The 27,697-nt window shown below is 52.6% G+C and overlaps 1 protein-coding gene and 1 pseudogene across 1 annotated transcript in view; one reads left to right on the top strand and one right to left on the bottom strand.

Moving 5' to 3' along the window:
- Positions 1-27,697, top strand: part of STK24 (serine/threonine kinase 24) — a 63,292-nt gene that overhangs the window by 28,041 nt on the left and 7,554 nt on the right. The window contains exons 2-8 of the mRNA XM_029936511.1: positions 6,981-7,037; positions 13,634-13,742; positions 13,950-14,107; positions 21,283-21,468; positions 23,748-23,893; positions 25,716-25,845; positions 27,070-27,138. Of these exons, the coding sequence (XP_029792371.1) occupies positions 7,002-7,037; positions 13,634-13,742; positions 13,950-14,107; positions 21,283-21,468; positions 23,748-23,893; positions 25,716-25,845; positions 27,070-27,138 (834 nt within the window). The 5' untranslated portion in view covers positions 6,981-7,001. The remainder of the gene's footprint in view (positions 1-6,980; positions 7,038-13,633; positions 13,743-13,949; positions 14,108-21,282; positions 21,469-23,747; positions 23,894-25,715; positions 25,846-27,069; positions 27,139-27,697) is intronic.
- Positions 14,426-19,280, bottom strand: LOC115290374 (annotated as a pseudogene).

The raw sequence follows: 27,697 nt of genomic DNA on the forward strand, positions 1-27,697 counted from the left end.
CTAGGCTGAGACCCGTGTCCTTGCCAGTCTGCCGCCCCGGGCCGAGCTGGGCTGGTTTTCATAATGATTGATCACTTGGGAGAACAGGAGGCCCGAGTGACCTGAGGGACGCTCCTGTGATTGTAGGGTCAGTTTACTACCTAAAGTGCAGTGGGGGAGAGGGGCTGAACTTTATGTGCTGGGGTGGGTAGCGTGCCTGTGCTCTGAGTGCCCTTCAGGTAAAAATTCGGCAGTGCCTCGTTTGTGAGGAAGGGAACCCTGTCTGCTCCCTTCTCAACTAGGGCGGCTGCAGATTCAAGTGGAAAGGACAGATTGGCAGGAGGAGGAGGTTTGGTTTATAAGTGTGTGCGCATTAGGTGATTGGAGGTGGGGGCTCATAGACCTGACTTTGTAGGAATAGTGGGGGTGGGGAGGACAGTAGCTTTTGTAGGAAAAGCCATGGGTGTTTAAAAAAAATTTTTTTTGACATTTATTTATTTTTGAGAGATAGTGTGAGACAGATTGTGAGTGGGGAAGGGCAGAGAGAGAAAGAGACACAGAATCTGAAGCAGGCTCCAGGCTCTGAGCAAGCGTTCAGCACAGAGCCCGATGCAGGGCTCGAACCCACGAACCATGAGATCATGATCTGAGCCGGAGTCAGACATTTAACTGACTGAGCCACCCAGGCGCCCCAATCATGGGTGTTTTAAAGAGCAAATAGGAGACAAGAAAGTTTGCAATAACGTTTCTCTATAGACATGAAGAGTCTTTCCTCCTCTGTCAGGACCAGAGTCGGGTTTTATGGGATTTATGGTAGGTTTATTCCCCTCCTTCCTTTTGAGAGCAGACCCACCCCAAAGGGGGACTTTGGGGGCAGCCTCATTTCTCTGAAGTTGCTGCCCCAGTCAGGGAAGGGAAAGCTGGAGCCTTCTCTCTGCATCAGTCGAATCTCACATGTCTTCAGCTTCCAGTAATCTTGACACCAGCTCCGGGTGGGTCCCCGCACGCTCCTTTGCACTGTACCCATGATCGCGTCTCCCGAGATTCAAAACCGCATTTCTGGCTGCTGCTCAGCTGTGTCTCCCAGAGTTTCTCGCCACGCTGCACGAGTGCCAAGGGCCGTCTCTGCGTCTGTCCCCTGGCCCCTAGGTGTCCTCTTCCCGACATTCTTGTTTTCCTGGAGCCCTCATTCACTGGGGCTCAGAATAGCGGAGCATCTTTGATTTGGCTCTTGGTGAACGGTCATCAGTGACCCTTCTAGAATGCCTCTTAAGTCTGGCCCTGACCTTCCGCTCCGATTTTCTGATTGATCTTCTTCCCTTCTTTTTCTCCTCATTTATTCTCCTGTAGAGGTGGTTGCTGGTTATTTATTCTGCTGTCCGAAAGTTTAGGTGATTTTCCCATCGTTGATGAAAAGGAGCTGAAACTCCATCAGCTGGCATTCCAGGACGCCGGCCTCCTGCTGGGCCGCGTCGGTGGTACAGGACCGCTTGTTGGTTCCTGACCACCTGCTCCCCCTCTCCATCCATGGCTGCTGGAAACACGCGCTGTCACCCCTGCCCCAGGGCCGTCTGTCCCAGTCCTTGAGAGCAGTGCCGGCACCCCTTCTCTCCTGGAGCCTCTCGGAACCTTCCCTTCATTCCGAGCAGATGGCCTCTCCCGAAACCCCACTTCCTCTCGTGTCTCTCTTGTGGTTGACACCACGGGCTGTCTGATGGTGGTCATTTTGCCCACTTGTCTCTTACGAAAAGTTCCTTAAAGTCAGAACTCAGGTCCACCTCATTTTATGTGTGGGGTAGGTGTCTGCATCGCTTAAATACCAGCATCTGTGAGGCGGAGGAAGAATTACCCGAGCTCCCCGAGGTCAGGTGCCGGGTTCCGTACCTCGAGCACCCCCGGAAGGTGCGTGAGTGTCTATGGCAGGTGGGACTGGACTTCGAGGCCCGTCTCACAGCCGCCCGGGGGGTGCGGTTCAGGCAGGGGCTCTCTGAAGTTACTGCCGTATCGGTGGCTCAAACGTGTGGGGAAAGACCGTGTGCCAGGAACACTCCTCCGAGACGGAGGGGCCGATGGGGAAATTGAGGCTCACGGACGGCTGCTGGGGGACGGGACTCCGGGTCACAGTGCTGGTAAGGGTCAGAGGGGTGATTCAGACTCGCTCCCAGCATTCCGTGTTCATGCACACCATCTTAGCAGAAAGGTGCCTTTGCTTTAAAAACCATATTCTTAAGACTGTGACCCCCAATCTTTTTTAAGTTTATTTATTTATTTTGAGAGAGAGAGGAAGCACGAGCATCTAAGTGGGGGAGCGGCAGAGAGCGAGAATCCCAAGCAGGCTCCCTGCTGCCGGCCCAGAGCCTGGCTCAGGGCTCAGCCTCACGAACCGCGAGATCGTGACCTGAGCTGACACGAGAGCTGGATGCTTAACCGACTGGGCCTCCCAGGCGCCCCGACACCCCAAGTTGTGCTAATGAAGCCTGCAGTGGTGTTGGGGTCACTCGCGGCTCGGGAGGCCCCTGCATGCAGGGCAGGTGCAGGGCAGAAGTTGTTCCAGAATTTGTGCTGTAAAACTCTTGTTGGCTGAGTGGACTCCACGCCTTCTCTGCCGTGTTCTAACCTTTTCTGGGTATCTGAGGGTTAATGTGGAGAGCCTTCAGCATGGGGGCCAGCTTGGTCACCCATCAGGCTCTTGGTAAGCGGTTCCAGACAATTCTGAGCGGGCTTGCCTGTAAGTGGTATCGTGTCTGAGGTTCTGTTGACAGGAATTACTCTCTGCGGGCAGAAACTGCCGAAAGCAGACTCGAAGCCAAATGAGGAAAACGCTGTGTTTGCAGCTCCTATTATAGGAGGTTAATTTCCCTAATATGTTAAAAAGTAACATATCTAAAAAAAAAAAAAGTGATAATCCAGTAGAAAAAACAGACAAAGGATATGAATAGACCCATCACAGAAAATAGTACATGGCTCTTCAGGATATGAAGGTGCTCAGGCCACAATGAAAACAGCTCTTTTATTTTGCCTCCTTAGGGATTCTGTCTTCTTTTTCTAGGGCTGCCCTAGCAAAGAGGCACGGCCCGGGCGCCCTCAGCAGCAGAGATGTATTTCCTCGTGGTTCTGGGGGCTGGAAGCCTGAGGTCAAGGCGGCGATCAGCCCCCTCTGAGGCCTGTCTGCGGCCTTGCGGACACCTGACAGACGCCTCCCTTCACACTGTGCGCCTGTCCTGCCTTCTCAGAAGGGCCCAGGCACAGCGCCGTAGGGCTTGATGTTTAACTTCATCACCTCCCTAAGGACCCAGTGGCCGAGTAGAGTTGACCCCTGGAACTGCTCAGGCCCGCTTCGGGCGGAGACTTCCCGGCTCTGCAAACGCACTGCCGGGAGGAGCTCTTCTGTAGCTCGATTCTGAGACAGCGGCGTGTGACACGTGCAGCGTTCCAGCTCAGGGTGGTGTCCAGCGACGGCTGGTGCTCGGGCACGGTTCTGGTCCGCCAGGCTTTGAGGGGGTTCGGGACCACAGGAGGGTGTGGGAGGGTGACAGCGCCCTCAGTCCCTGCGTTGTTCAGGGCTCAGCGGGAGGGGAGGGGGACAAAATTCAGTTCCTAACAGTGACAGAAAAACATTACACCGAGTTGGCAAAGGAAAGAGGAATTTCTCACTCTTCTGTTGTTGGAGGCGTTGTAAACTGAGACAGGTTCTTTGAATTATAATTTGTCATTGTTTGTTGAAATTCTAGGGGATTCCTTTGATCTCCAAGTTCGCCTTCCAGGAATTCCTCAGAACGATAACATGTCAGGGTCCTTCCTTGACGCTTGGCCCCTGGTAGCAAAGGACTGGAAACAACTGTGTTGTCAGCGTGGCGTGTGGTAGTTACGTTTAAAAACAGAGGAATTTCTTTATGGACCAACAGTGAGTGCTGCCGGGAGAGGAGGTGGAGAGCAGAGCATGTGGAGTGTTGCCGTCGGGGTGGAAGGGGAGAGAGTTTATGGGTGTCTGGGTAAAGTATCTCTCTGTAGTGACATGAGATGTTGGGGGAAAGCTCTCAATGTGTACATCCTGGTACCTTTCAAATTTTGAATTTTGAATCTTGAATTTATTAGAGGAACCCTTTTTCTTTTGCTCATGAGAAAATGGTATCACCAGGTCGTTTATAAGTTCCCTTTTTGAGGTGGTTTTAAAAAGTTTGTTTATTCTTTTGAGGATGAGCAAGCAAGCGAACAAGGGCACATGCGCTGGGGAGGGGCAGAGAGAGAGAGAGAGAGAGAAGGAGGGAGAATCCCAAGCAGGCTCCACACTGTCAGCACAGAGCCCCACATGGGGCTTGAACTCACCAACTGAGAAATCATGACCGGAGCTGAAACCAAGAGTCGGACGCTTAATCAGTTGAGCCACCCAGCTGTCCTTTGAGGTGACTTTTAAAAGGTGAAATTATTCTGATTAAAATCATTCTTGTTTCCTAAAACAAGAACTCTTGTGATTTATTTTTTTTCCCCTCACAAGTCATGGCTTGGGAGGGCTGTGATTCCATGTCGGGGCAGTGACAGTGCTTGGTCACTTGGTCACCGAGGGCGGGTTGGGTGTGTCTCTTGAGCTGACCATCCTTCTCCAGACATTCTTGCCGCAGGGCTTAGAGGGTACTAATTTTTTTCATTGTAGCGTAGAATGTGTATGAATCACTGTTGCAGATTTTACTTTGCTCAGACCCTCCCATGCAGAGAGCTACTATTTAGTCTTGTTAATTGGGCTGTTTAGGTTTTACCAGGTTATTTTAAGGCATTTATGGGCGATGGTGTTGATAAAGCTAATAGCACTTTGTATGTGTTTAGTACCTTGAACTTTGCAAAGTGCTTTCACATTCATTATCTCATTATATCGTCAGCTGAACTGTGAGGTTTCGAAACAGAGATCATTACCATCTTTTCCTGGATGAAGAATTCGAAAGCTTCGATGCCTCGCAGTGAATAAGAGATAACCTTCTAGCTGGAGGTTTCAGGGTTATAAACTGGCTGTGCCAAGAATAAGGAGAGCATTAATGGTCAGCACTTGTGGTCCACTCAGACTTCAGGCTCATCGACAATGATCGAATAATTCAGGAGTTTTCTGAGGGGTCGGTTTTGGTCCCGGAAGACATTGGGGATGTGCAGAGACATTGTACATGGTCAGGACTGGGGATGTGCTGGTGGCGTCTAGTGGGTAGAGGGGCAGGGATGCTGCTAACCAACCCCCAGTGCTCGGGACAGGGCGCACCCCCCCCCCCCAAGGGCTTGCCCAGCCTTGGAGCCGAGGGAGAGAGAGCCTGCTCTGTCCTGCTGGCCACTCTCAGAGCCCGTCTTAGGTTCCACCAGCTCGTCCAGGTCCTGCTCCCTTTGGAACGTTTGCTTTAGGGTTGCTGGAGGTAGAAATTGCTGGGAATCTTGACTGATGGGCCAAGTGAAGAGACCCTTTCGGTCTTGGGCTGCATGTGCACTGGGGGCGTGATGCTGCCCGCAGGGGTGCTGTCTGCACCAGAGGCTTCTCGGTATTCGGAGATCTGCCCTTCCCTCCGTCCCCACATCGTATGAAAACTACCCACAGCCTCTGTGTCCTGACCCAGGCGGGGAGGTGGTAGCAGAGTTAGTTCTCAGCACCCTTCCCTTCGGGTGGAAGAGGAACCCGCGGCGGGGGGGTGGGGTTGTGGTTGGGAATTCCAGCTTGGGGGGGGGAGGCGGAGCCTACAACTTGTAGGGCTTCTCAGGACCCTGGGGGAAGAGCCAGCCCCAGAGGGGGAAAGAATGATCAGGCACAGAGACGGTGGACGAGAAGGAGCGTCCAAGGGGAGGCAGCCATTGATTGGTGGCCTCGGTGGCACTGGGGGTCGCTGGTGGGAAGGGGCTGCGCTGGGTCATGCACCTGAGACCCCCCCCCCCCCCACCGTGAGGCGTGACGAGTATCCACACCACTAGTGGGCGTTCGCTGTGGGTCAGCCACTTGCTGAGACGGGTTTGGAGAGCAAGTAACTGCCGGGGCCGCTCAGGTGGTGAGGACGGCTCAGGATCGGAACCCAGGGCTGGCGCGTCCCCGAGCCCATGGACACCTCACCACCTCACGGATGCTCCCTCTCCAGGCGCAGTGTGGAAATTTGCTTGCTTGTTGGTTTTCCAGGGAGTATCACTCTAGGATTTGTGTTTAAAAAAACATCTCTTGGGGGAGGCGCCTGGGAGGCTCAGTAGGTTAAGTGTCCGACTCTTGGTCTCAGTCCAGGTCTTGATCTCAGGGTCGTGAGTTCAAGCCCTGCATTGGGCTTTGCGCTGGGTGTAAAACCAACTTAAGAAAAAAAGAAAGAACTCTGGAGGTCATGGGGGTCTCGTGGCTTCAGGAGAGACCAAGGGAAAAGTCAGAGAGTGGATAGTAGAGAAGACAGACACAAGCACGAAGCTGGGGACCTGGTTTCCTGGAAAGCTCCCTGAAGATTACGGCAACCTTTGGGCTGTTGGAAACTGGCTGCCTTTCAGGGGGCTGGAGGAAGACTGCACTTCTGTCCCCCCGAGGAGTCCTCCTCACCTTTGCTCAGCTCGAAGGGAAGGGCGACTGACCGGCCCTCCACGTCCCAGAGCTGCAGGGCAGGGACCTGCTCCCAGAGCCGCCTGCTCGGGCGCCTCCAGGCCGACACGGGGGTGGGCTGTGTGCGATGCCCTGGGGCCTGCCTGTCCTGAGGGTCACCGCCTGAGGTTGTTAGGAAGGGGAGCCCTCCCCCCCGCCCCCCATCTGCTCCTTGAGAGATTCCGGTTCAGCGGGTCCAGAGCCTCCCGCTGCCCGAACCTGTCGCAGGCCAGACGAGTCAGGACACCCTGCTCCCGTTGGCCCCACACGCGACTCAGGCACATGCTGTTCTTGCTGTTAGGTGTTTATGAAATTTTCCAGTTTCAATGTAACAGTGAAAAATACCCTGAGATCATTTAAAATCCCTTCTGTTTTTGCTTTTTAAAAATAACTTCCCTCTTTTTTTTTGTTTTCTTTTTTTCCGTAGGACACAAAGTTGTGGATAATAATGGAATATCTTGGCGGAGGCTCCGCGCTAGACCTAGTAAGTATCACACCTGATGCCTAAGTTCTTCTCCCTAAATCCAGGTGGTCAGGGTGACTGTTCTTACCCGTTTCTGTTTCCCCCTTGAGTTGCATGAAAAAGGGACCAAAACTGTTCCTTATAATACATGTTTCTGCCTCTAATCATATGACTGGAAATTAAAGTTTACTTTTCAAGCCAGTTGTGTCGTGTCCTGGGAAACCAGCGAATTCCTTCATGGAAGTCGTGGAGGGTTTGCCTGTCGCTCTCTTACCTGAGAACTTAAGTTTGTCAGTTTGTCTTCTAGAACTGGCTTTACCTTCCGTGGAGCGGACACCCCACTCCTGTTTCATATTCAGACGGTGGTTTAGCTTCCCACATATGTGTGTCACGTTGTCATTTATAACGAATTTGAATCAGGATTTTGAAGACGTTAAGAAATCCGATTTCCGGAGTGAGACAGGCAGGCAGAGTCGGATGACCGCCGAACAGTGTCTTGTGTGGGAGCGCAGATGGGCAGGGGTGCACACGCGGAGCCGTGGATGGCGGAGGTGCCCCGCCCCCGGGGTCCTGTCCCCTGCCTGCCCCGGACCTCCCAGGCCGGTCCACGTGCAAGATAGCGGAAGCAAGCGCGAGGGTGACCTACGAGCCACAGTCTGCAGCTCGCTCCTCCTGGTAGAACAGAGTCACCTGTTGGCTTCTGAAAAGAGGCTTACAGATAACCAGTGACTCTCCAGCATGGCTTCAGTTGTCCTTGAGACTCAGTATATATTGGGGCGCCTGGGGGGCTCAGTCAGGCGTCCGACTTCAGCTCGGGTCATGATCTCACAATTTGTGGGTTCGAGTCCTGCATCGGGCTCTGTGCTGACAGCTCAGAGCCTGAAGCCTGCTTCAGAGTCTGTGTCTCCCTCTCTCTCTGCTCCTCCCCTGCTCACTCTCAGTCTCTCAAAAATAAACATTAAAAAAAGAAAGAAAGAAAGAAACTCAGTATATGCAAAACAAATTAAAACAAACAGACACAGTGGTCGCACTGGCACCGTGTCCTCGCACTCTTCCTACCTGGCCTGGAAGGGCTGGCTGGGGGTGAGTGGTGGTTTCTGGGGCAGGCCTCGTCTGCCATTTTAGTGTAGAAGGTGGGTCCCGCCTGGCGGACGCTCCACAGGATGCGGGCCTGCGGTTCCCGCTGCCCTCGGGGTCTTGCTGGAAGGAGCCCTGCATGTCGGGGTGCCGTCGTGTACAGCTTTTATCAGCTCAGGAAAGAAACGCCCTGTGGTTAAAAGACTTCTCTTTCACAGTGGGAGTTAGGAGGTAGTAGTGTCTGGGCAAGGTAAGCCTCTAAAACTTGATGTGTCTCCAAAGGCATTATGTACCCGATTTTAAAATATCACATGTTATAAACCGTGAAAGCAATTGGTCAAAGTAATGTTCAGAAGGAAGTTTCAAGAAAAATTGTTTTTAATGTTTATTTATTTTGAGAGAGAGAGAGAGACTGAGAGCAGGGGAGGGAGAGAGAGGGAATCCCAAGCAGGTTTCATACTGTCCGCGAAGAGCCCGACTTGGGGCTCGAACCCATGAACCGCGAGATCATGCCCTGACCTGAAATCAAGAGTCAGATGCTTAACCGACCGAGCCACCCAGCTGCTCCCCCCAGAAGAAAATGTAATGTGACATCAACAATTCTATTAAAGTGGGAAAAGCAACAGAATAGCCGGATACGCATTTTTGACTTGCTTTGTGGCTTCTCCATAAGTACAGACATGACTCACAGAGCTTTTCAGCTTTGACTCCTGTGGGAAGTAAGTGCTACAGGAATGCAGGAAACCATCTCGTCTTGTGTGGTTAGATCTACTGTTACCTTGCGTGCATCTCGGTGGTGGCGTTCGTGACATTGTTGACAGGGGGCTCTTCCCTCCGACGTGGAGCCCTTCAGGACGGCAGTTCTGGTGTCTCAGGGCTCTGGTTTATTCATTCTTAATGCTGCGGTGGTTTAATTTAGTTAGTGGTAAGTGTCTTTGGGACTTGGAAGTCTGTGAGATTCGGCCATCGCGATTGGAAGGAGTTGCAGAGCGCTCCAGTTAGAAAGCTCCTCCTGTATTAGAGCTCCGGGGCGGCCCCGTCGGTTGAGTGTCTGACTCTTGATCGTGGCTCAGGTCGTGATCTCACGGGATCGGACCACGCTCAGCGTGTAGCCTGCTTGAGAGTCTCCTGTGCGCGCACTCTCTCTAAAATAAAAGTAAACATTTTATTTTTATTTATTTATTTTTAAATGTTTTATTTATTTTTGATACAGAGAGACAGAGCATGAGAGGGGGAGGGGTCAGAGAGAGAAGGAGACACAGAACCGAAAGCAGGCTCCAGGCTCTGAGCTGTCAGCCAGAGCCTGACGCGGGGCTCGAACCCACGAACGTGAGATCTGACCTGAGCCGAAGTTGCAGGCTTAACCGACTGAGCCACTCAGGCGCCCCAAAAATAAACATTTTGAAGAGTCTTCTATGGTATCATTCCCAGCAAACTGCTGTCTACCTTCCACATTAATGACCCTGATGACAGGATCCATGTGCCCTTTGTTGGACATCCCTAATCATCTCAGTCTAATTGATGAGCGCACGGGGACACTCCGAGCTTTGGTGTCCCAGCCAGCAGAGAGAGCTGGACTTGGGGCCTTCCCCCACCCCAGTGTCCTTCCTGGCCTCTGACTCCATTGTACCTCTCTCCTATCCCCTTGCTGTTGGCGTGTCCCCAGCCTGCAGAGATGAAGACGTTAATCATGGGATACAGGAACTATTTTTTGAGTGTTGGAAAGCATTAGGATTACTTTGAGAGGCTCTGTTGTTTGTTGATAAAAGACTTTAAGAATGAGAATATTGTTGCATATACAGTTTGATACCATGTAGCTGAATATATGGATTTGGGGCGTTTCTCTGAAAAATTAACCTGTTATGTGCCTCCCTCGGTGAAGAGGCAGAGTGCTGACATATGTATAGATGACTCTGGAGGAGCCCCCAGGTGGGGGGCGTGGAGGGGAAGGGGACCAGGCACGGAGGGGCTGTGCCATCCCCGAGAGCGTGAAGATCTTCCTGGCTCTTTCCCCACCTTTCACTCTCCAGATGCGTCTTCTCTCCTCATTCTCTCAGGAACTGGCTGCCACAGCGAATTACACAGGCTGGGAGATTCGGCGACAGACCTTTATTTCTCTCAGTCCTGGAGGCTAGGAAGTCCAAGGCCAAGGCACAGGCATATTTCAGCATCTGAATTTGGGTGGAGGGGGTGGACACAACAGTTCAGTCACTAACACTGATGAAGGGGGTCCAAGGTTTCAGGCCGGGCAGAGGTAGACAGCTGTCTCCCTGCTCTTGGCCGTGAGCTTGTTGAAGTGCGGTGGGCAGATTTTGTTGTTTGCGGTTTCACTCTGCGTTGTGTTAACAGGTCTTCTCACTTAGGCTCTGAGACATTAGTTGAATTCCTCTTGTGGAATCTTTTTTTAAAGTTTATTTAGTGAGAGAGCATGAGCGAATGTGAGGGGGGTGGTGGGGTGGGCTGGAAGGGCGGACCGAGGGAGAGAGAGGATCCCAGGTAGGCTCCACGCCCGACTTGGGGCTCTAACCTACGAACCACAAGATCGTGACCTGAGCCGAAATCAAGAGCTGGATGCCCAGCCAGCTGAGCCCCCAGGCGCCCCGCCTGGCATCGACTCTTAATGATGCCTTAGCCCGGGGCAGGAGTGGGCCCACCTGCCTTTGGGATTGCGTTTAGCATGCCCGGTAGTTAATTTTGGCGGGCTTGCTTTAAAAAAAATTTTTTTTAACGTTTACTTACTATAGAGAGACAGAGCATGAGCATGGGAGGGGCAGAGAGAGAGGGAGACACAGAATCCAAAGCAGGCTTCAGGCTCTGATCTGTCAGCACAGAGCCCGACGCAGGTTTCAAACCCACAAACTGTGAGATCATGACCTGAGCTGAAGTTGGACTCTTAACCGACTGAGCTTCCCACACGGCCCATGGGGGACTTGCTTTTCATTCTGGAATTGAGGTTCCAGGTGGAGGGCAGCTCCAGGTCAGGATGTAGGACAAGAATTGCCTGGATGTTCCCTGGTGGGAAGCAGGGTGTTCTGGGTGTAGGCAGGGAGCCGTGTGGGTGCTGGGAGGGCTTCCTCAGGTCCAGGCCACCGAGCCCCCTGATGTACCCGCAGCGTTAGCTGTCGGACCTCGAGAGAACTGCAGACCTGATCCACGCCTGCTGGTCTGTACATGCAGAGGTGGCCCGAGAGAGGAAAGGGACTGTCCCAGGCTAAAGATGTTGGCATATAGGTAAATCTTGGGCTCCACAGATGAGATATACGACCCAACTGAAAGATGTCATTACTTCAGCTTTAGAATTGACACAGGTCTGCTCCCTGTGAATTACGAGAGGGTGTCCTGTCGTCCGCGCCTGGGCATCTATGTATCTGGGGGAAAATCAACTGATGTTGCTGGAAGGTGTGTGTCCCCTGGAGCCTTCTCTTCCTCTTTCCTGGGATGCCTCCTTTTTGACTTAAAAAAAAATGCAGTTGATTTTAATCTACTGTTTGAGAGGTAAAAACATTGCATCTGGCGTAAAGAATAGTATCAGACACAATATGATGTAGGTTTTTTTAAAGTTTATTATTTTTTTGTTTTACTAATCTCTACCCCCAATGTGGGGCTTCAACTCATGACCCCGAGATCGAGTTGCATGCTCTTCCTACTGAGCCAGCCAGGTGCCCCCAGTGTATATTAGTTATTAGAACCATGAATGTGGGCGCCTGGGTGGCTCAGTCAGTTAAGCGTCTAACTTCAGCTCAGGGCATGATCTCACGTTTGTGGGTTTGAGCCCCGCATAGGGCTCTGTGCCGACAGTTCAGAGCCTGGAGCCTGCTCCGGATTCTCTGTCTCCATCTTTCTCTGCCCCTCCCCTATTCATGCTCTGTTTCTCTCTGTCTCAATAATAAGCATAAACAAATTTAAAAAAGATGTTTAAAAAACAAACCATGAGTGCCAGAAAGTGTCGGGTTGGACTTGGAGTCTAATTACGGAGCAACTGTGCCCCACCAAGTGGTCACTCAGTCAGGCAGAGATGTTTGACAAACTTAATGAATGTACAGTATGGTTTTATTTATTTTTTTGTTCTTAGTTTTTAAATATTTATTTTTGAGCGAGCATGAGGGGGGGTGGGGCAGAGAGAGGTCGGGACAGAGGGTCTGAAGTGAACTCTGCACGGAGAGCGGAGAGCCTGATGCGGGCTCGAACCCATGAGCTATGATGAGACCGTGCCTCACCCGACGGAGCCACCCTGGCGCCCCGGGAAACGTGGCTTTAAGCAGCGGGACGGCGTGTTCAGTAATGCGAGGCCGAGCTGCTGGCGTAGTGGGCCCCAGACAGGGGCTCACACCGGAGCGGGGGGTACGGTTGACCCTTTGACAACATGGACTTTCACTGCACAGCCCACCTAGGTGCCGGTTTTTCTTCCTCGACGGGACAGTGCCATAAATAAATGTGTTTTCTCTTCTTAATGCCATTTTCCCTAGCTTCCCTTACTGTAAGAATACAGGACATTGATGCACAGAACACACAAAATGTTTGGGAAGGGATGGTTCATGTTATTGATGAGGCTTCCAGTCAACAGGAGGCTCGCAGTTAAGTTTTTGGGAGGCCAAAGTTGTATGCCGATTTTCAGCTACACCGGGGGCCGGTGCCCCAAACCCCTGCTTTGTCCAGGGGTCAACTCTCATTCTGTCCCACATCTGTGGTCACTGGGCTCCAGTCCTCATGGTCATCAGGGCCCTGCTCTGGAGGGCTGCTCTGCCATCTGCTGTCCCCGGTCTCCCATGGTCTTTGGTCACTGTCCTCTCTAGCTGCTGGGGCTTTCAAGGCCGAGACCAGGAAGGGGCAGTCGCTTTGGTGCATACTCCCACGTGAGAACTTTGTCACCCGGCCAAGCCCGCTGCTGCAGAAGCCAGCGTGCGTGGCCTTGTTGGGTGGCCGTGTGCCTGGCAAACCATCCCTGTTACAGAGCCGAGAGCAGACTCGGGGGAGATGGAATTCAGACTCACCCGGAGATGAGCCTCCTGGATGTTCTTCCTGGGAGTTCTTTCTCTTACAAAGATTGTCTGAAGAGTCCACAGTCCTCTTCACGAGGGAGAGCCCCGTGTTTACATTAGCCATGGTCATGGCGGCGGTGCTGATCCAGGACTCAGAACTTAGCAGGGTCCTCCCCACCGGTGACAATCTGTGGTGTAGAGAACAGCCACATACCTTTTATTTAAAAAATTTTTTTAATGTTTTTATTTATTTTTGAGAGATGGCATGAGCAGGGGAGGGTCAGAGAGAGGAAGACACAGAATCTGAAGCAGGCTCCAGGCTCTGAGCTACCTGCCAGCCCAGAGCCTGACGCGGGGCTTGAACCCACGAACCGCGAGATCATGACCTGAGGCGAAGCCAAGCGCTGGACCCTGACTGAGCCACCCAGGCGCCCCTGGAGTGAAGAAGTTTTTAGATTTTAATCTTGTCCGTTTAACATAGATGTTGACTGAGTTTGATCATCTCAAACTACTCATAAAATGATCACTTGAGTAACTTAATCTTCATTCTTTTCTTTCTAGTTAGAACCTGGTCCGTTAGATGAAACTCAGATTGCTACTATATTAAGAGAAATACTGAAAGGACTTGATTATTTGCATTCGGAGAAGAAAATCCATAGAGATATTAAAGGTAAGAAAACACGTTGCTTGTTCAAAATCTGCGGCAGGTGGGGAGCTCGCACTCCTCAAAGGGAGGGCGTCTGGCGCGGGTCCGGGGGGCGCCTTCACGCCTGGGCTGGGGTGGCCCCGAGTGTCCCTTGGGCGCGCGCCCCCTGTGAGCACGTGGTCTCCATGACGAGGGCGGCGTCACGGGATGTCCTGCGGTTTATGTTTGCAGCTGCCAACGTTCTGCTGTCCGAACATGGAGAGGTGAAGCTGGCCGATTTCGGGGTGGCGGGCCAGCTGACAGACACCCAGATAAAAAGGAACACCTTCGTGGGCACCCCCTTCTGGATGGCACCTGAAGTCATTAAGCAGTCCGCCTACGACTCCAAGGTAAGGGCTGCCTCTTCCCGTTCGCGGGTCCCGAGAGTGGTCTGTCATCTGTGACCCAGCCTGGCAGCTGCTCCGGGCAGACGGAAGCAGCTTCCTTGAACAGGATGTGAAGGTAGTTCTCTCCGGCCTCGGTGAGAAACCAGTTTCATCTCCCATCTCCTGCATCATGTAGTAACCTTCATGGATCCAGCCCACAGTTCCTGAGGGTGGTTTTTTTTTTGTTTTTGTTTTTGTTTTTTTAATCTTGAACAGTGTGTGCTTGATGGTGGTGGGGACCAGCGCAGGAGCCGTCTGGAAGGCGGTGTGGCCAGAATGGGCTCAGGCCTCCGGAGATGGCCAGGACGCGTGTGGGTCCGCAGAGAGGGGCAGGGACGTCTGTGGGTGGGCGGGTGCTGGAAGCCGGAGCGAGAGCGGGAAGGGGGCCCCGGACAGAGCTCTGAGCAGTGTTTAAGGGACAGGCGGAGAAGGAGGATCCCACAAAAGAAATGGAGAGATCGTAAAGATACAAGGCCAGAGGCTGGGAAGACCATGCTTTTAGTTAGTGCTACGGATTCTTCTCATTCTTTTTAATTCTCAGTCAGGATCGGGATTCTCAGAGGCTCCTTCCCAACACGAGGCAGACATCATTTCTCTTTTCCACCTTTTTTGCCTGTTAAACATTGTCCTCTCGCAGTTTTTCCTGGGTTCCGTTTTCCCCGGTACCTTCAACTTTCTTAAACTTCTTAGGATTTTGCCTCGGGAATCTTTGATTTAACTCTCCTCTCCCCCAGGCTGCTCATTCTCAGATCATACACAGCATAATCTTCACAAAGTCCACGGAGAATTCATTGGCTCTTCCGACAGCTTCTAGGAAAACATGTATTCAACCCACATACATTTCCATGCCAGGCATTGTTTTCCTCATTTTAAAATGGAGGTCTTGTCAGTGGACAGACTTCCCCCACGTTGTTAAACGCCACACACCCAGAGCACCGGGTGTCACCTTCCCTCCGGCCCTCGGGGCACCAGCGCCGCCGGCCGCTGTTAAAGGCGGATGCTGTATCAGAGTGGCAGGTGTATGGCAGGGACCTACCTGGCTCTCTCACTTGTGAGTTGTGGCGGATGTGGCCGCCATGGCCATGTGGTGGCCTTGGTGGCCAGTAGGTGACTGGTGGGTTTTCAGCCCCCAGTATAAGAGAGCGGTGTGAGCCTCATCCTGCTTTTTGCCCTGTGGATGGGTTCCCTCCATCCAGAGCCCTCTCTGCAGCCGCTGCTGTGGGGGGTCCTGGCATTGTGACCCGTCCTTTCTCTTTATTTCAGGCGGAGGCCCATTTATCAAAGTTCATAGGTCTAGATTTGGGTAGGGACCAGAACCCAAGTTTCTGAACTCTTCTGATTACGTCCCACTGATGACCTTTTTCTCTTCCTTTCTGGTAAATGAACGGATTCATTTGAATCCTGTGACTCAGGCTTCAGATCTTATTATTTTCGGTATGAAAACACCCCTCCCGGCTCACTGCGTTTTTTCCCCAGGAAGTGGCCTGCTTATCCCAGACCTTCGCCTTTCCTCCCTTCCTCCTGCAGGGCCTCTCTGGACATTGCCCAAGATGCGGCCTCTGGCAGCAGAGATTGCTCTGTATCATAAAGCTTTGCCACCTTTTCCCCCTGGGTTCTTGTCCAGATCCAGATCCTCTGATCTGATCAGTAGGTGTTGCAGGGTCCTCCTCAGGTGGATTGAAAGCTGCTGGTCCCAGCTCGGCCCACGTTGTTGGGGAGCTTGGGAAGGGACCCCCCTCTTCTCCCTAACCTTTGGCTGTTCCTCTTGCTCTGGCTGGTCAGAAGCGATTTCTTTCATTTGCCTGGGTCATAGCCAACACCTCTCAAACTGGAAGTCATGTGCAAAAATTACATGTATGTGAAGTCGGCTTTCCAGATTCGTTGACCTGAGAGGTTGTGGAAAGTGCAGACAAGGCTAAATAAATCTCTATGCCTGAGTCTGGGGCCTTGGGGGATAATGTGTCTTTAGTTCCCTCCCAGGAGTTGTGGCTCTGGGCTAGCAGCTTTTGTCGTGAACAGTGGCTGACAAAGGGCCCTTTTCGGAGTTCTGTTTGCTCATCTTCTTCCGGGGATACACCAGCTTACTTGGATTTTTCCCGCTGGCCCCTTCTGTGCTTCCTTAGGTGTCCATCCAGACGTTTTCTCCAGTAGCCTTTGCACTCCAGGCAGGCGCTTACAGCCCTGGGTGGCAGTTCTGCTACTGCCATTGTCAGCACCCAGGTTCCCATTCCTTTCATTTTTGGTGCGCTCACCGTTGCTCAAAGGAAGGCTGGGCTGGGCTAAGGAAGAGCACGCACGTGCCTTCCTGGCATCTTCATCTTACCGAACCAAAGTTTTGTGAGTTAATTAATTAAAGTTTTTATTAGTTTTATGTATATGTCTAGAACCTGGTTTAACGCTAATGACCTCTTGGCCCTGCTTTCCTGACAAAGACACCATGGACTAGATAAAGTGACCAAGCATTTTCGGTATCTTTTCTGACGTAGTCAAGAATCAGTTTATGAATTTAAAAAGTTTTTTAATGTTTATTTTTGAGAGAGAGAGAGAGAGACTGAGCACAGGCAGGAGAGGAGCAGACAGACGCACGCACGCACGCCGGCCCCAGGAGAGAAGCAGACAATCTCTCTCTCTCTCTCTCTCTCTCTCTCTCTCTCTCTCTCTCTCTCTCTCTCACACACACACACACACACACACACACACACACACACACACGCACGGACGCACGAGTCTAAAGCAGGCCCCAGGCTCTGAGCTGTCAGCACAGAGCCCAACAACACAGGGCGCGAACTCAGGAACCATGAGATCATGACCTGAGACGAAATTGGACGCTTAACGGACTGAGCCACCCAGATGCCTCTGTTCAAAATCTGTTTATTGACCACTTCTTTCAAGTCATTTGTACCTCTTGGGTCGTGATTTCTATTATCTTTCCCCGAATTTAGCAGACCTCTTGGTGGTGACTGTAAGTGGTCTTCCGCACCTGATTGTTGCGTTTTTTAGTAAAACCAACACAAAATAGGCGAAGCAAATACCCATCGGTAATTATGACCTGACGTGAGCTTCAGTCCTGGTCTGCCGTGTTTTGACCATGGAGCACATTTTCTTACAGGTAACATCCATGTCGTGGACATTAGGCAGTCTTTGCCCTGAACATTCACAGTAATTAGCTTGACTTTTGTAAACGCAGCTTCATCGTTCTGCAGATCAGCAAGGCTCACCTCAAAACTACGGCCCTTGAGGCCGTCAGATGTGAGTTTGGTTCCTTGATTTCTTGTGAGCAGCGCTTTCTGGGCATCTCCTACATTGAGCATAGCTGGTGCTTTCCCAGCGCAAACGAGTTTTTCCCAGAAGATGGACCAGCCGCTTTCTCCCTGGTCCCTGTGTCCCTTCCCTCAGCCACTTGCTCCACCACCGTCGTGCTGCCCGGGGACTCTGGTTGGGTTTTTTTCTCCCCACTCCTTCCTCTTGATTATACAGAGTTGACTATGGTTCCTTCTAGGATATTTTCTGCACATAAAATTTTCATACCACTTACAGTGTGCTGTATCTGCGGTTTGCAGCCAGCTTACTTTTACTGAAATAACAGAGTGTTACGAGGGTTTAGAATGTTGCTTATTAGTAGCAAGCCCAGCCTCCCTGAGAAGGGTCCCTGATCATCAGGACCGGACAACCCTGTGGTCACTTGGGAGCCTCCAGAACTGTGAGTCTGGGGGGAAAAGTCCATTCGCAGATACGTGTCTGCAGTTCAGAGTGCCTGCCCTTGCAATTTTTGACTTGGGTTTGTATTGAAAACCCCTGTTTGTTTTAATATCTAGTTTCATGTTTTTCCCAGGTGGCAGTAAAACAGGTCTCTTCGTATGCCTTGATTTTAATGACTTGCTTTGGAAAATGACTGCCCTTCCCCCACGTAACTTTCATTTTAAAACCCAGACCCGTGTTCCATCTGATGCCATGTTCCCTAAATACAGTACTACATAGACTCTGGTGTGTTTCTGATTCTGTATCAACGGCGTCGTTGCGTGTGCAGTATTTCCGTAAGTGTGGTAGAGCAACTTAATCATTCCTCCAAGGCTTGGCGTGAGAAAGGCTGCTGTTGAATGTTTCTGGCAGCGTACACCATTTTCTAAATCTAAAATTATTTACTTACTTAGGATAGATTCCTAGAAGTGGAATTAATTGGTTTTTAGCAAGTGTGGATATTTTTATGGCTTTTGATACATAATGCCAGATTGCTTGCCATTTGTTCAAGTGTCCGTCAGGTTTTCCACATTAGTCAGCAGGGTGTGAGAGGTCTAGGGAGGGAGTTCCCAAACAGGGGGTCACTCAGGAGCCCTCCCCCTGAGAACTCCCCAGGGGAGAGAAGATAGCTCTGAACCCCACCGTGGGCAGGAGGGATAGAGGGACACCGAGTGTCGAGAGGCCCGGACCCACACACCTGGCACCAGGCTGGGACAGGAGCATCCAAAGAGGAATTCAGGAGCTGGGGGTCCTGGCTCAGCCGCCAGGCAGGATGGCATGTTTGGCCATGGCGGAGCTCTGCTGGTCGGCCCTCCCAGGGGACATGGGGAGGGTGATGCCTGCGCCTCTCCGAAGACCTTGGCCATGCCTAACGGGTGGGGCTGGGAAGCCTGCTTCCTTGGCTGACCGCTGGCCCGCACCGGCACGTGGTCAGGTCCTTGGAATGTTGTGACTGTCGGCTTATTGTCCGGCCCGGCGCCCCGCGGAAAGCCCTTGGGGCTCTGAGGCAGTAAGTGCATGTGCATCCCCACCAGAGGCTGTCAGCAAAGACCATCGTCACCCTGGCCTTCTAATTTCAGAGTTTTTAAGTGACTGTGGATGCCTGGGGGCCTCAGTGGGACTAAGGTGCTGTGTCTGTACCGCCAGGAGGCAGGTTGGTGCCGAGCAGCAGGCTTTGCGAAGAGCAGCAGTTCTGGTGAGGTCCAGAAAGGCCGAGTGGCAGCTGGACCTGGAAGCGAAGAGCCGCTGCGACGTGAGGGCTGTGCATTCCCTGGCGCTCGCATCCCTCCCTCCCCTCACCCCTGCCCTCGTCCTGCCTCATGCCCTGGTGACCCAGCTTCCCCCTGGGGACCAGCGCTCTGCCATCGGTCACCTTGCTGATTTCAACAGCAGCACACATGTGAGCCGAGGGGAAGCGCAGGCTCCCAGCGGAAGGCGAGTGGGGGTATGGCTCCCAATGCCGGCTCTGCTAGTTCCATCCCCGTCACGCCAAGAATTTACAATGAGGCTTCCTGCCGGTGAGACCCGTGTTCACTGAGAACAGAAGCAGTGGGGTGTGTGGCAGGCCCCCGACCCCATGGGCTGCCGGGCGGAGAGAGCGCGGCAAGGGTCTCTTGCACTCACTAGGGTTGTGAGGACACGGCAGGGTTTGAAGGTCGGACATGTCTGTTCCTGCCGTGAACGGCGTCTATGCCTTCCCATCTCCATGCCGTAGAGTGAGTGTGAGGGCCCGGTTAGGTTCTGACTTGCCGTGGTTTCCGGTGCCCGGCGGGCAGAGCAGAAAAGGCGTGGAGGGTGGCGTGGGGCTGAGGCCACCCCGCATCCTCCCCAGCTTTCCTGGCCTCTGGGTCCTACCCTGTCCTCGCAGCGTCCGTCCCCTTCGCCAGGGGCTGCCGACGCTTCCTCCTTAACTGCTTCCTCCAAGACCACCTGCTGCGTTCGCTCGCCTCCCATGGTCCCAGGGTTCAGCTCCGCCCAGCTGGCCCCTGTGGCCGCAGCAGGTGCCGGGCAGGAGTGGGACTGGGCAGCCGGACCCCACGTGCTGCCCCCACCGCCTGCTGGCAGGGGGATCTAACCAAGCCCCTGGGTCTAATGAACCTGTCGCTGTCAGGAAATAGGGGAGCCAGAAGAACAGCCGTAATGGACTCCAGGCAAATCCAGAATTTGGGGGTCTACTTCTGGCTCAAGACAGCGGCCCTGGGGGGTGGAGCAAGGGTGCGGACTGCTGGACATTAGAAGAGCCTTAGGTGACCTACTGGCCGATCGCAAGTGTGGGCTTCCTTTGGATTCTGATCCTAATAAGCTGACCATCACAGTACTTTCTTAAGAACTGAGAAAATTTTACTACTACAGCATATTAAATTATTGTTAATTATTTAAGTTTATTTATTTTGAGAGAGAGCACACCCAGGGGAGTGGTGGAGAGAATGAGAAAGAGGATCTCAAGCAGACTCCATGCTGTCAGCACTGAGCCTGACGTGGGGCTCGAACTCACTAACAGTGAGATCATGTCCTGAGCCAAAACCAAGAGTCAGATGCTTAACCAACTGAGCCATCCAGGAGTCCCAAATTATTGTCAATTTTTAAATTCTTGTTAATTTTAGGAATTGATAGGTAGTAAAAAAAAATCCTTTCCAGCTAAAGCACTCAGTGTCAATGTCACGATGTCTGTGATATACTTTAAAATGTGCTGTGGTAAAAAATAGACAAAGCCTGTGTGGCAAATTGTTAATAATTAGTAACTTCATGTGATGAGTATGTGGGGGTACATTCACTTAATATCCTCCACCTGTACGCACGCTTGAACATTCTCCTGGGTTCCAGGCGCTGTGTGAGGCTCCTTGCTCACCCACCTGGTATTAGTCCCATTTTACAGATGAGAGATCTAGGCTCACAGGTATTTTGTCCAGGGTCCTGAGACTTCGGTTGTAGAACTGGCATTTCAGCCCAAGTCTCTGGGCCCCGTGTGCCTGCTCCAACCTCACAGCTGTGCTTATAGCCGTGAGCTGGCCTGAGGGCGTGAGGCGCAGAGCCCTCTCCCCCCACCCCCTCCCCCGCCCCCCACCCGCCCCTGCGCCCTCTCTGCTCACCTCCCCTCCTCACCAACCGAGGACCCCAGACCTCAGCTAACACGGGGCGCCTCACACTCCAGCGGCAAATGGAGGACACATAATTGTAAAAGCCTCTGTCTGTGCGGGGCCAGATGTTTTGTGTATTAAATTTTCTCCTGCATGTCGCCTATTTTGAAATCCTTCCAAAGCCTTTTTTGTGTTCACTTAAAAATAATGATCTTCTTCTAAACCTTAGAAGTACATTGAGATGTGTGTTTCTTTTCCCCTTAAGAACGAGATGTATTCGCGTTTATTCCCTTCCCGGTGTCTAAAGATGCTGTGTCGTTGCAGGCGGATATCTGGTCCCTGGGCATAACGGCCATCGAGCTCGCGAAAGGGGAGCCCCCTCACTCCGAGCTGCACCCCATGAAGGTGTTATTCCTCATCCCGAAGAACAGCCCCCCCGCGCTGGAAGGCAGCTACAGCAAAGCCCTCAAGGAGTTCGTGGAGGCCTGCCTGAACAAGGAGCCGAGCTTCGTGAGTCTCCCGGCGCTTCCTGCGCCGCCTCGAGGGGCCTGAGAGGCGTCTTCTCTCGTCCTGGTCGCCGTTGTCTTCTGGTCTTGTTTACTCTTTTTCTAAATTTTTTAACATTTATTTATTTTTGGGAGTGAGAGAGAAAGAGCACAAGCAGGAGGAGGGGGAGAGAAAGGGAGATGCAGACAGGAGCAGGGAAGGGACAGGGAGAGAGGGAGACACCGAACCGGAAGCAGGCTCCAGGCTTCGAGCCGTCAGCACAGAGCCCGACGCGGGGCTCAGACTCACAAACCGTGAGATCCTGATCGGAGCTGGAGTCGGACGCTTCACCGACTGAGCCACCCAGGCGGGCACTCCAGGTTTATTTTTGTCCTAAGTGGCTCTGGTCTATTTGAGTTGCAAATGATTTTTATTGTTTATCTTGCAAGAAACAGAAATCTACTTATTTCCTTTTAGATCGTAGGTAGCATCTCCTGCCTCATTGAGCCCGAAGACTGTTCTCCTTAGTACTATATGTGGGATCGTAAATTTTTAATTTTTATAGTGAAAGGTCAGGCTATTTTAGCCATTTTTAGGAATCGCAAAGTCTGGCCAGAAAAATGTGGCTAAATGTGTCGTTAGTAGATGTTTTTAGTTTCTTCTTGGCATGTATTAGGAAAGAAAAGGCAAATAAAAAATAGAAATGAATCCCCCACCTTTCCCTGCTTACCTCTTCCTTTTTACTGTGTTTTTTTGTGGGTAACTGACTTTGGCAGAGGCACGTGGTTGTGACCCTGTACAGCTTTAACCGAATTGTCTCAATTCGGATAGATCCTTGAAAGTTACCTTTGTAGTTCGGTGTTGCGTATAGCGCCGTACGTCCTTGATTTGTTTCAGATTTTCTAGCAGCGTTGGCTGAAGGCCAAGCTGAAGCCCTTTTTTAATGAACTCCTAGCTAAAAAAGGGTGATTAATTTTACAAGAGCGCCATGGCTTTCTTAGAAGCCAGCTTTGTAAAGGAATGAGGTGGGGAACAGCGTTTTCTGCAAAGCTCTGGGGGTGCGGCCTGAGATCACGCAGGCATTTTGTGGAAGCATCAGGCGTCAGGGGTGTGGACTGTGCCTCTCCCTTTCACGCCGCTCTGAACGTGCTGTCGTGATGGGAGCCGCCCGCCGCGGGTGAGCAGCCGTTAGGAAGGTACACCCCCAGTGTGCCCACACCCTCCCGGTCCAGATCTGTTTCCAGCATCGGCCTGCTGCCCAGTGCACACATCTCCACCCCTACCCGGACCCACTGCCTACAGAGGGAAAGAATGAGAAGCTGAGGGTTTGAGCCCTTCTGACACATGTGGAGTTTCATAGTCTCGTGGACGGGGAGGGAGCCGTAACCCGAGGTGACCCAGGTTCTCTGAAAGCTTGACTTTGAGACACAGGCCCGGCTCTCGTGACTAAAGCTTTAGGAACTCGGAGTGAGCGGGAACTTAGCCCGACCGGTGGCAGTCATGTGATCTTGCTGTTTGCTCTGGTTTGGGCCACACTCACTTCTCCTTGGGGGAGAAGGGCTCCCTGTAATGGGGGTTGCCATCCTCAAAAACAGTTGCCAAGTTCGAAGTTTGCTGTGTGGCTGTGGCCAGGCTGAGCCCAGGCCCTGGGGGAGGTCCTCGCCCCAGTCCCGAGGAAGAGGCAGACCTAGGAAACCAGCATTTCTGACTTGAGGAAGCTGAATTAGAGCAAGAGGGTGCTCTGTCAGCATCAAAGGAAAGGGTATCTCTGGGCTCCTTTCTAGTTTCCTCTAGACGCATCCAGACGAACATTTACCTTACTGTGCTGAGGAGGGGGAACCAAACATTAATATAGAAGATCACCAAGGTCATCAGAATACATATCTTCTCTGATGCCGGCATTTGTAATAATGTTGAATGAAAACCGGAAGGTATATATTCTAGGTGTCTTGAAAGATCCCTGAAATTCTCTGACACATTTTCTCTGTAAATGTGTTTTTCTAGAGAAAGGCTTTTTGCTGTCATCGGATGGTTCCCCAGAGAACGTTAAGGACCCCCTTAGATACTGAATGCCGTGTCCACACTGTACTCCGGTTCCCTCCCTTGGGTGCCAGTAGACCGTTGTGAGAATAATCGTGATTATAACGGAAACGACCTCTGAAGCAGAACTCCATCTTTAGTTTCAGTTTAGTTTCCACATGCTCGTGTGACGTTGAGGCAGAAGTCTGCCCTTTGGGGCAGAATCAGAACGCAGGGAACCTCATCTCCTGCTTCCTCTGTCTTGTTTGGTGGTTTGTTTCCAGAGACCCACCGCTAAGGAGTTACTGAAGCACAAGTTTATAATCCGCAACTCCAAGAAGACCTCCTACCTGACCGAACTCATCGACCGGTACAAGAGGTGGAGGGCTGAGCAGAGCCACGAAGACTCGGGCTCCGAAGACTCAGACACGTGAGTTGGCTCCCCCTGGGGCGTGGGGGCCGCGTGAGCGGGGGGCGGGGGGACCCTGCGAGCCAGTGCGAGCGATTCATTCGCGTTGTTCTTGTCTCGTGTTGGGGGGTGAGGTTACCTCTTCATTTGTTTGTGAATTTGACTTTTTAGATACTCCTGGTTGATGGGCATTCTTGTTTGTACGGGACAGTTTGGGCGCCTTTAGCGTCTTCTTGTTGCCAGCGGAGTCTCTCCGGCAAGAGTCTGGGTGGTGGTTGTGTTCTTAAAGGACTAGAACGGGCCTCTTCCTCCTTGTCTTTTTCCTGCTCTTAAAAATATTGATCAAACGGCCTCAAAAGTGTTTTTTAAAAGATACAAACGTACGTTTTTATGGGTTGTAAAATCTCCGTCCATAATGGAAGTTGTTAAGCCCGTTGGAATTCCGGGAGCTGAAGACCCGGATGAGTTGTCGCAGCCGCTTCGGAGTCTGGGTGGCGGGGGAGCTGGAGCACCTGCTCTGACGTGAACATAGGGGCCGTTAGGACAGGGCCCCAAATATAGGCATTCCAACCCATAGCGCCTCATCTGTTCTCCCTCGTGCCTCAGCCAGACGCCCAAGTTCACCGCCAGCCCAGGTCCACACGCCAGGCCAGTTGAATCAGAATTTCATGGGGGTCAGCGCCCAGGTGTTTTTAGGGTCCCCAGGTGATTCCGTTGTAAAGCTGAGAGTGAGAGCTAAGGGTCTCCGGAAACTGCGAGATGGTGAAGTTGAGAGACTAGCCGGGTAGCGGTGGGGATGAGGAGATGAACAGGCGGTCTGGACGTGACCCTGGACTTGAGTAAGGGGAGCAGAGACCATCCAGGCTTCAGCAGCGTGGTGGGTGCCATTGAGACCACACCGGAGAAGCCGGTCTGGTGGGGGAGGAGGTCAGGGTGCAGGAAGCCGAGTTTGGTGTGGGGCATGTGGGAGTTGCTGACGAGACATCAAGAGGACGTGTCCCGTGTGGAGTGGCATTGCGGCTTGGGGTTCAAGAGGTATGGGGGGGTGTTATGGATTTCAAGTTCTCGTGCTGTACATGGTCACTGGAGCCATGAGAATGAGCATGAGAGCGAATGGGGCCGCCCAGATTGCATCTGCAGAGCGGGAGGGGCTGGAGGCCTAGGGCCGGGTGCCGGGCGCACCTAGCGTAGGGGACGACCCTGCGGATGGAGTCGCGTCAGGGGAGACCTGGGTGCAGAGACCCTGGAGGGGAAGGGTGAGTGGGGACATGGAGGCTCAGGGCTCGAGCAGGTGAAGGACTGAGCAGCACCCCCTTGTCCACTGGTGTGCTTCCTGGGGACCAGTGGCCTTGGGCGTCAGTGCAGGGACGGGGCTGGTTCTGGCCTGAGTGGAAGGTAAGACAGGGAGGCATGAGTGTAGGTAACACATCCAAGAAACGAGGCTGAGTGGCGGCTGTAGCTCGAGGGACCATAGAGCTGCATGTTGGGGTGTTCATGGGAAGGAGACCAAGGGGAGAAAGGTGACATCCAAGAGAGGGGCTGCCCGTGGAGTGGAGGATTGTCCCGCCGGGGAGATGCCTCTGTCCCTTTCGGGGGGCGGGATGGAGGGTATGGGTGCAGCCGGCACTGTGGGCAGTTATGGGAGCCTCGTTCTGCCGGTCTCTCCTTTCTCTGAGGCAGGTGGCAGGGTCCTCTCCGGACAGCCCACAGGGCCGGGGGGTGTGGTGGTGGAGAGTGGAGATGGGAGGTAGGGGTGGAGCCTGGGATGTGGCTGGGCAGTGGGTCTCCCCGGGGACGGAGCTGCGCGCTCGCTCACGGACTTCGCCTGGATATCTCTACAAAGGGAAACGGATACCGACAGCCAGGCATCTGGAGGCAGCGACTCTGGGGACTGGATCTTCACAATCCGAGAGAAGGATCCAAAGAGTCTTGAGAACGGAGCCCTGCAGCCTTCAGACTTAGAAAGGAATAAGGTAACGTCGGCTAGTACCGCAGCGACGGCCACCTGTCCTCGTCAGTCCCTGGTGTGTGTGGCTGCTCCTTACTGGGCACGCTCTTGTGGAATCCCACGGTCCCCGAATTGACAGGAGACCAGAGATTATGTTGTCGATTGTCCTATGATTTCACTCCTATGTGGAATTCGAGAAACACAGCAGACGAACATAGGGGAAGGGAAGGAAAAATAAGACAGAACCAGAGAGCGAGGCAAGCAGTAAGAGACTCTTGAATACAGAGAACAAACAGGGTTGCTGGAGGGGAGGTGGGTGGGGGGCAGGCTATATGGACGATGGGCTATTAAGGAGGGCACTTGGGATGAGCACTGGTGTCCTATGTAAGTGACGAATCACTGGGTTCTATTCTTGAAGCCAAGGTTACACTGTATGTTAACTGACGTGAGTTGAAATGTAAAGAAAAATAAAAAAGATTTTGTTGTCTAATGACGGAGAGAGTCCGACCGAGACTCTAGCCTCAGGCCGGCTCTGCGGAGGCTGCGGTCCTGCCCCCACCACCGCGGAGGAGTCGGTGTTTCCTGATGCTTGCATATTAGCGGGGTCGGGGTATTGCTTTGTGTACTGGGGTTATTTATAAAAGGTACTATTATTTTGGGGTTAAGTGTTTAAGATCTTAAAAACAAATGTGGTGCTTTTGGTACATCTATAAACCTTATTTTAATCAGTTTTGTGTCCATTTAAATTTATGAAAAAGTATATTTTAAAAAACCTTTTTAAAGCACAGTGGCGTCGGGCCTCTCCGGGAGTGTGGACCAGTGGCCGCCCTGCGCCCTGGTGATCCTAGAAGTTTGGCTTCGATAAGCAGATAGGGGTCATTGGAGAGGTGGCAAAAGGAGAAAATAGGCCACAGTGTTACGACCGTCACTTGCTAACAGCTTAGGTCCGGTTTCTGTAGGAGGTCCCACTCCACAGATGGCACAGAGTTCTGATCCAGGTGCTCCTTCCGCGGCCTCGTGGGCCTTTCCATCTGGTATCGAGACCCAGGTCCTCCGGCGGCAGGAGTGTTGTGCATCGCTGCAGACGAAACGCCCTAGTCTAGGGAAAGACGGCAAGCCAGACCCATTCGGGCATCACCGCCAACAGCGCGTTTCAGACTTGATGTGCTGCGTGTCTGAGGTCTGCTCACGTGTCGCAGTGTGAATGTTACAATACTTCCCTCTGATTACCTTTTCTTTCTTCCCTAAGATGAAGGACATCCCAAAGAGGCCTTTCTCTCAGTGTTTATCTACAATTATTTCTCCTCTGTTTGCAGAGGTAAGATCCTCAGTTGACTTTTCGGGGCTCGTGGCAGGGGACGTCGCGGGGCGGGGGTCCTCTTGCTGTGACACGTTGCCGGGAGCATCCGGGAGATTGGGAAAGCTGGTATGAGCTGGAGAGTCCACCCTGCGACCCCCAGAGGCTGGGTGGGGTCGGGCATGACCTCCCCGGCCCTCCTGGGAAGCATCACCGTGCGTCACCCCGGCTGTTCAGGCCCAGCCCAAGTCTCTGTGTGACCAGGGCGGTTTTCAGCCTCCATGGTACTGCCTTCTGCAAAATTTGCTTGGGCGCAGACAGGTGTGTGGCGATGCAAGAAGGAGAATTTTATTTTAAAGGAGGAATCGGACTCCCTGGAGACCTCCGCTGTCCCCAGGGGCCCCCATATTTCACAGGCATCTTCCTGTAGTCACTTACCCAGCAGGCTGCCAGTGTCCCTCCCTCGTCAGGGACTGACTTCAGCCATGTGCTCGTTCCCCATTCCTTTCCAGGGGAGCCCCCCACCCCCACCCCCGTCTTGTAGGTACTTATATGTATACGGCATTTCAAGATGTCCTCA

Source organism: Suricata suricatta, chromosome 4 (assembly GCF_006229205.1).
Source record: "Suricata suricatta isolate VVHF042 chromosome 4, meerkat_22Aug2017_6uvM2_HiC, whole genome shotgun sequence".
Taxonomy (NCBI): Eukaryota; Metazoa; Chordata; class Mammalia; order Carnivora; family Herpestidae; genus Suricata; species Suricata suricatta.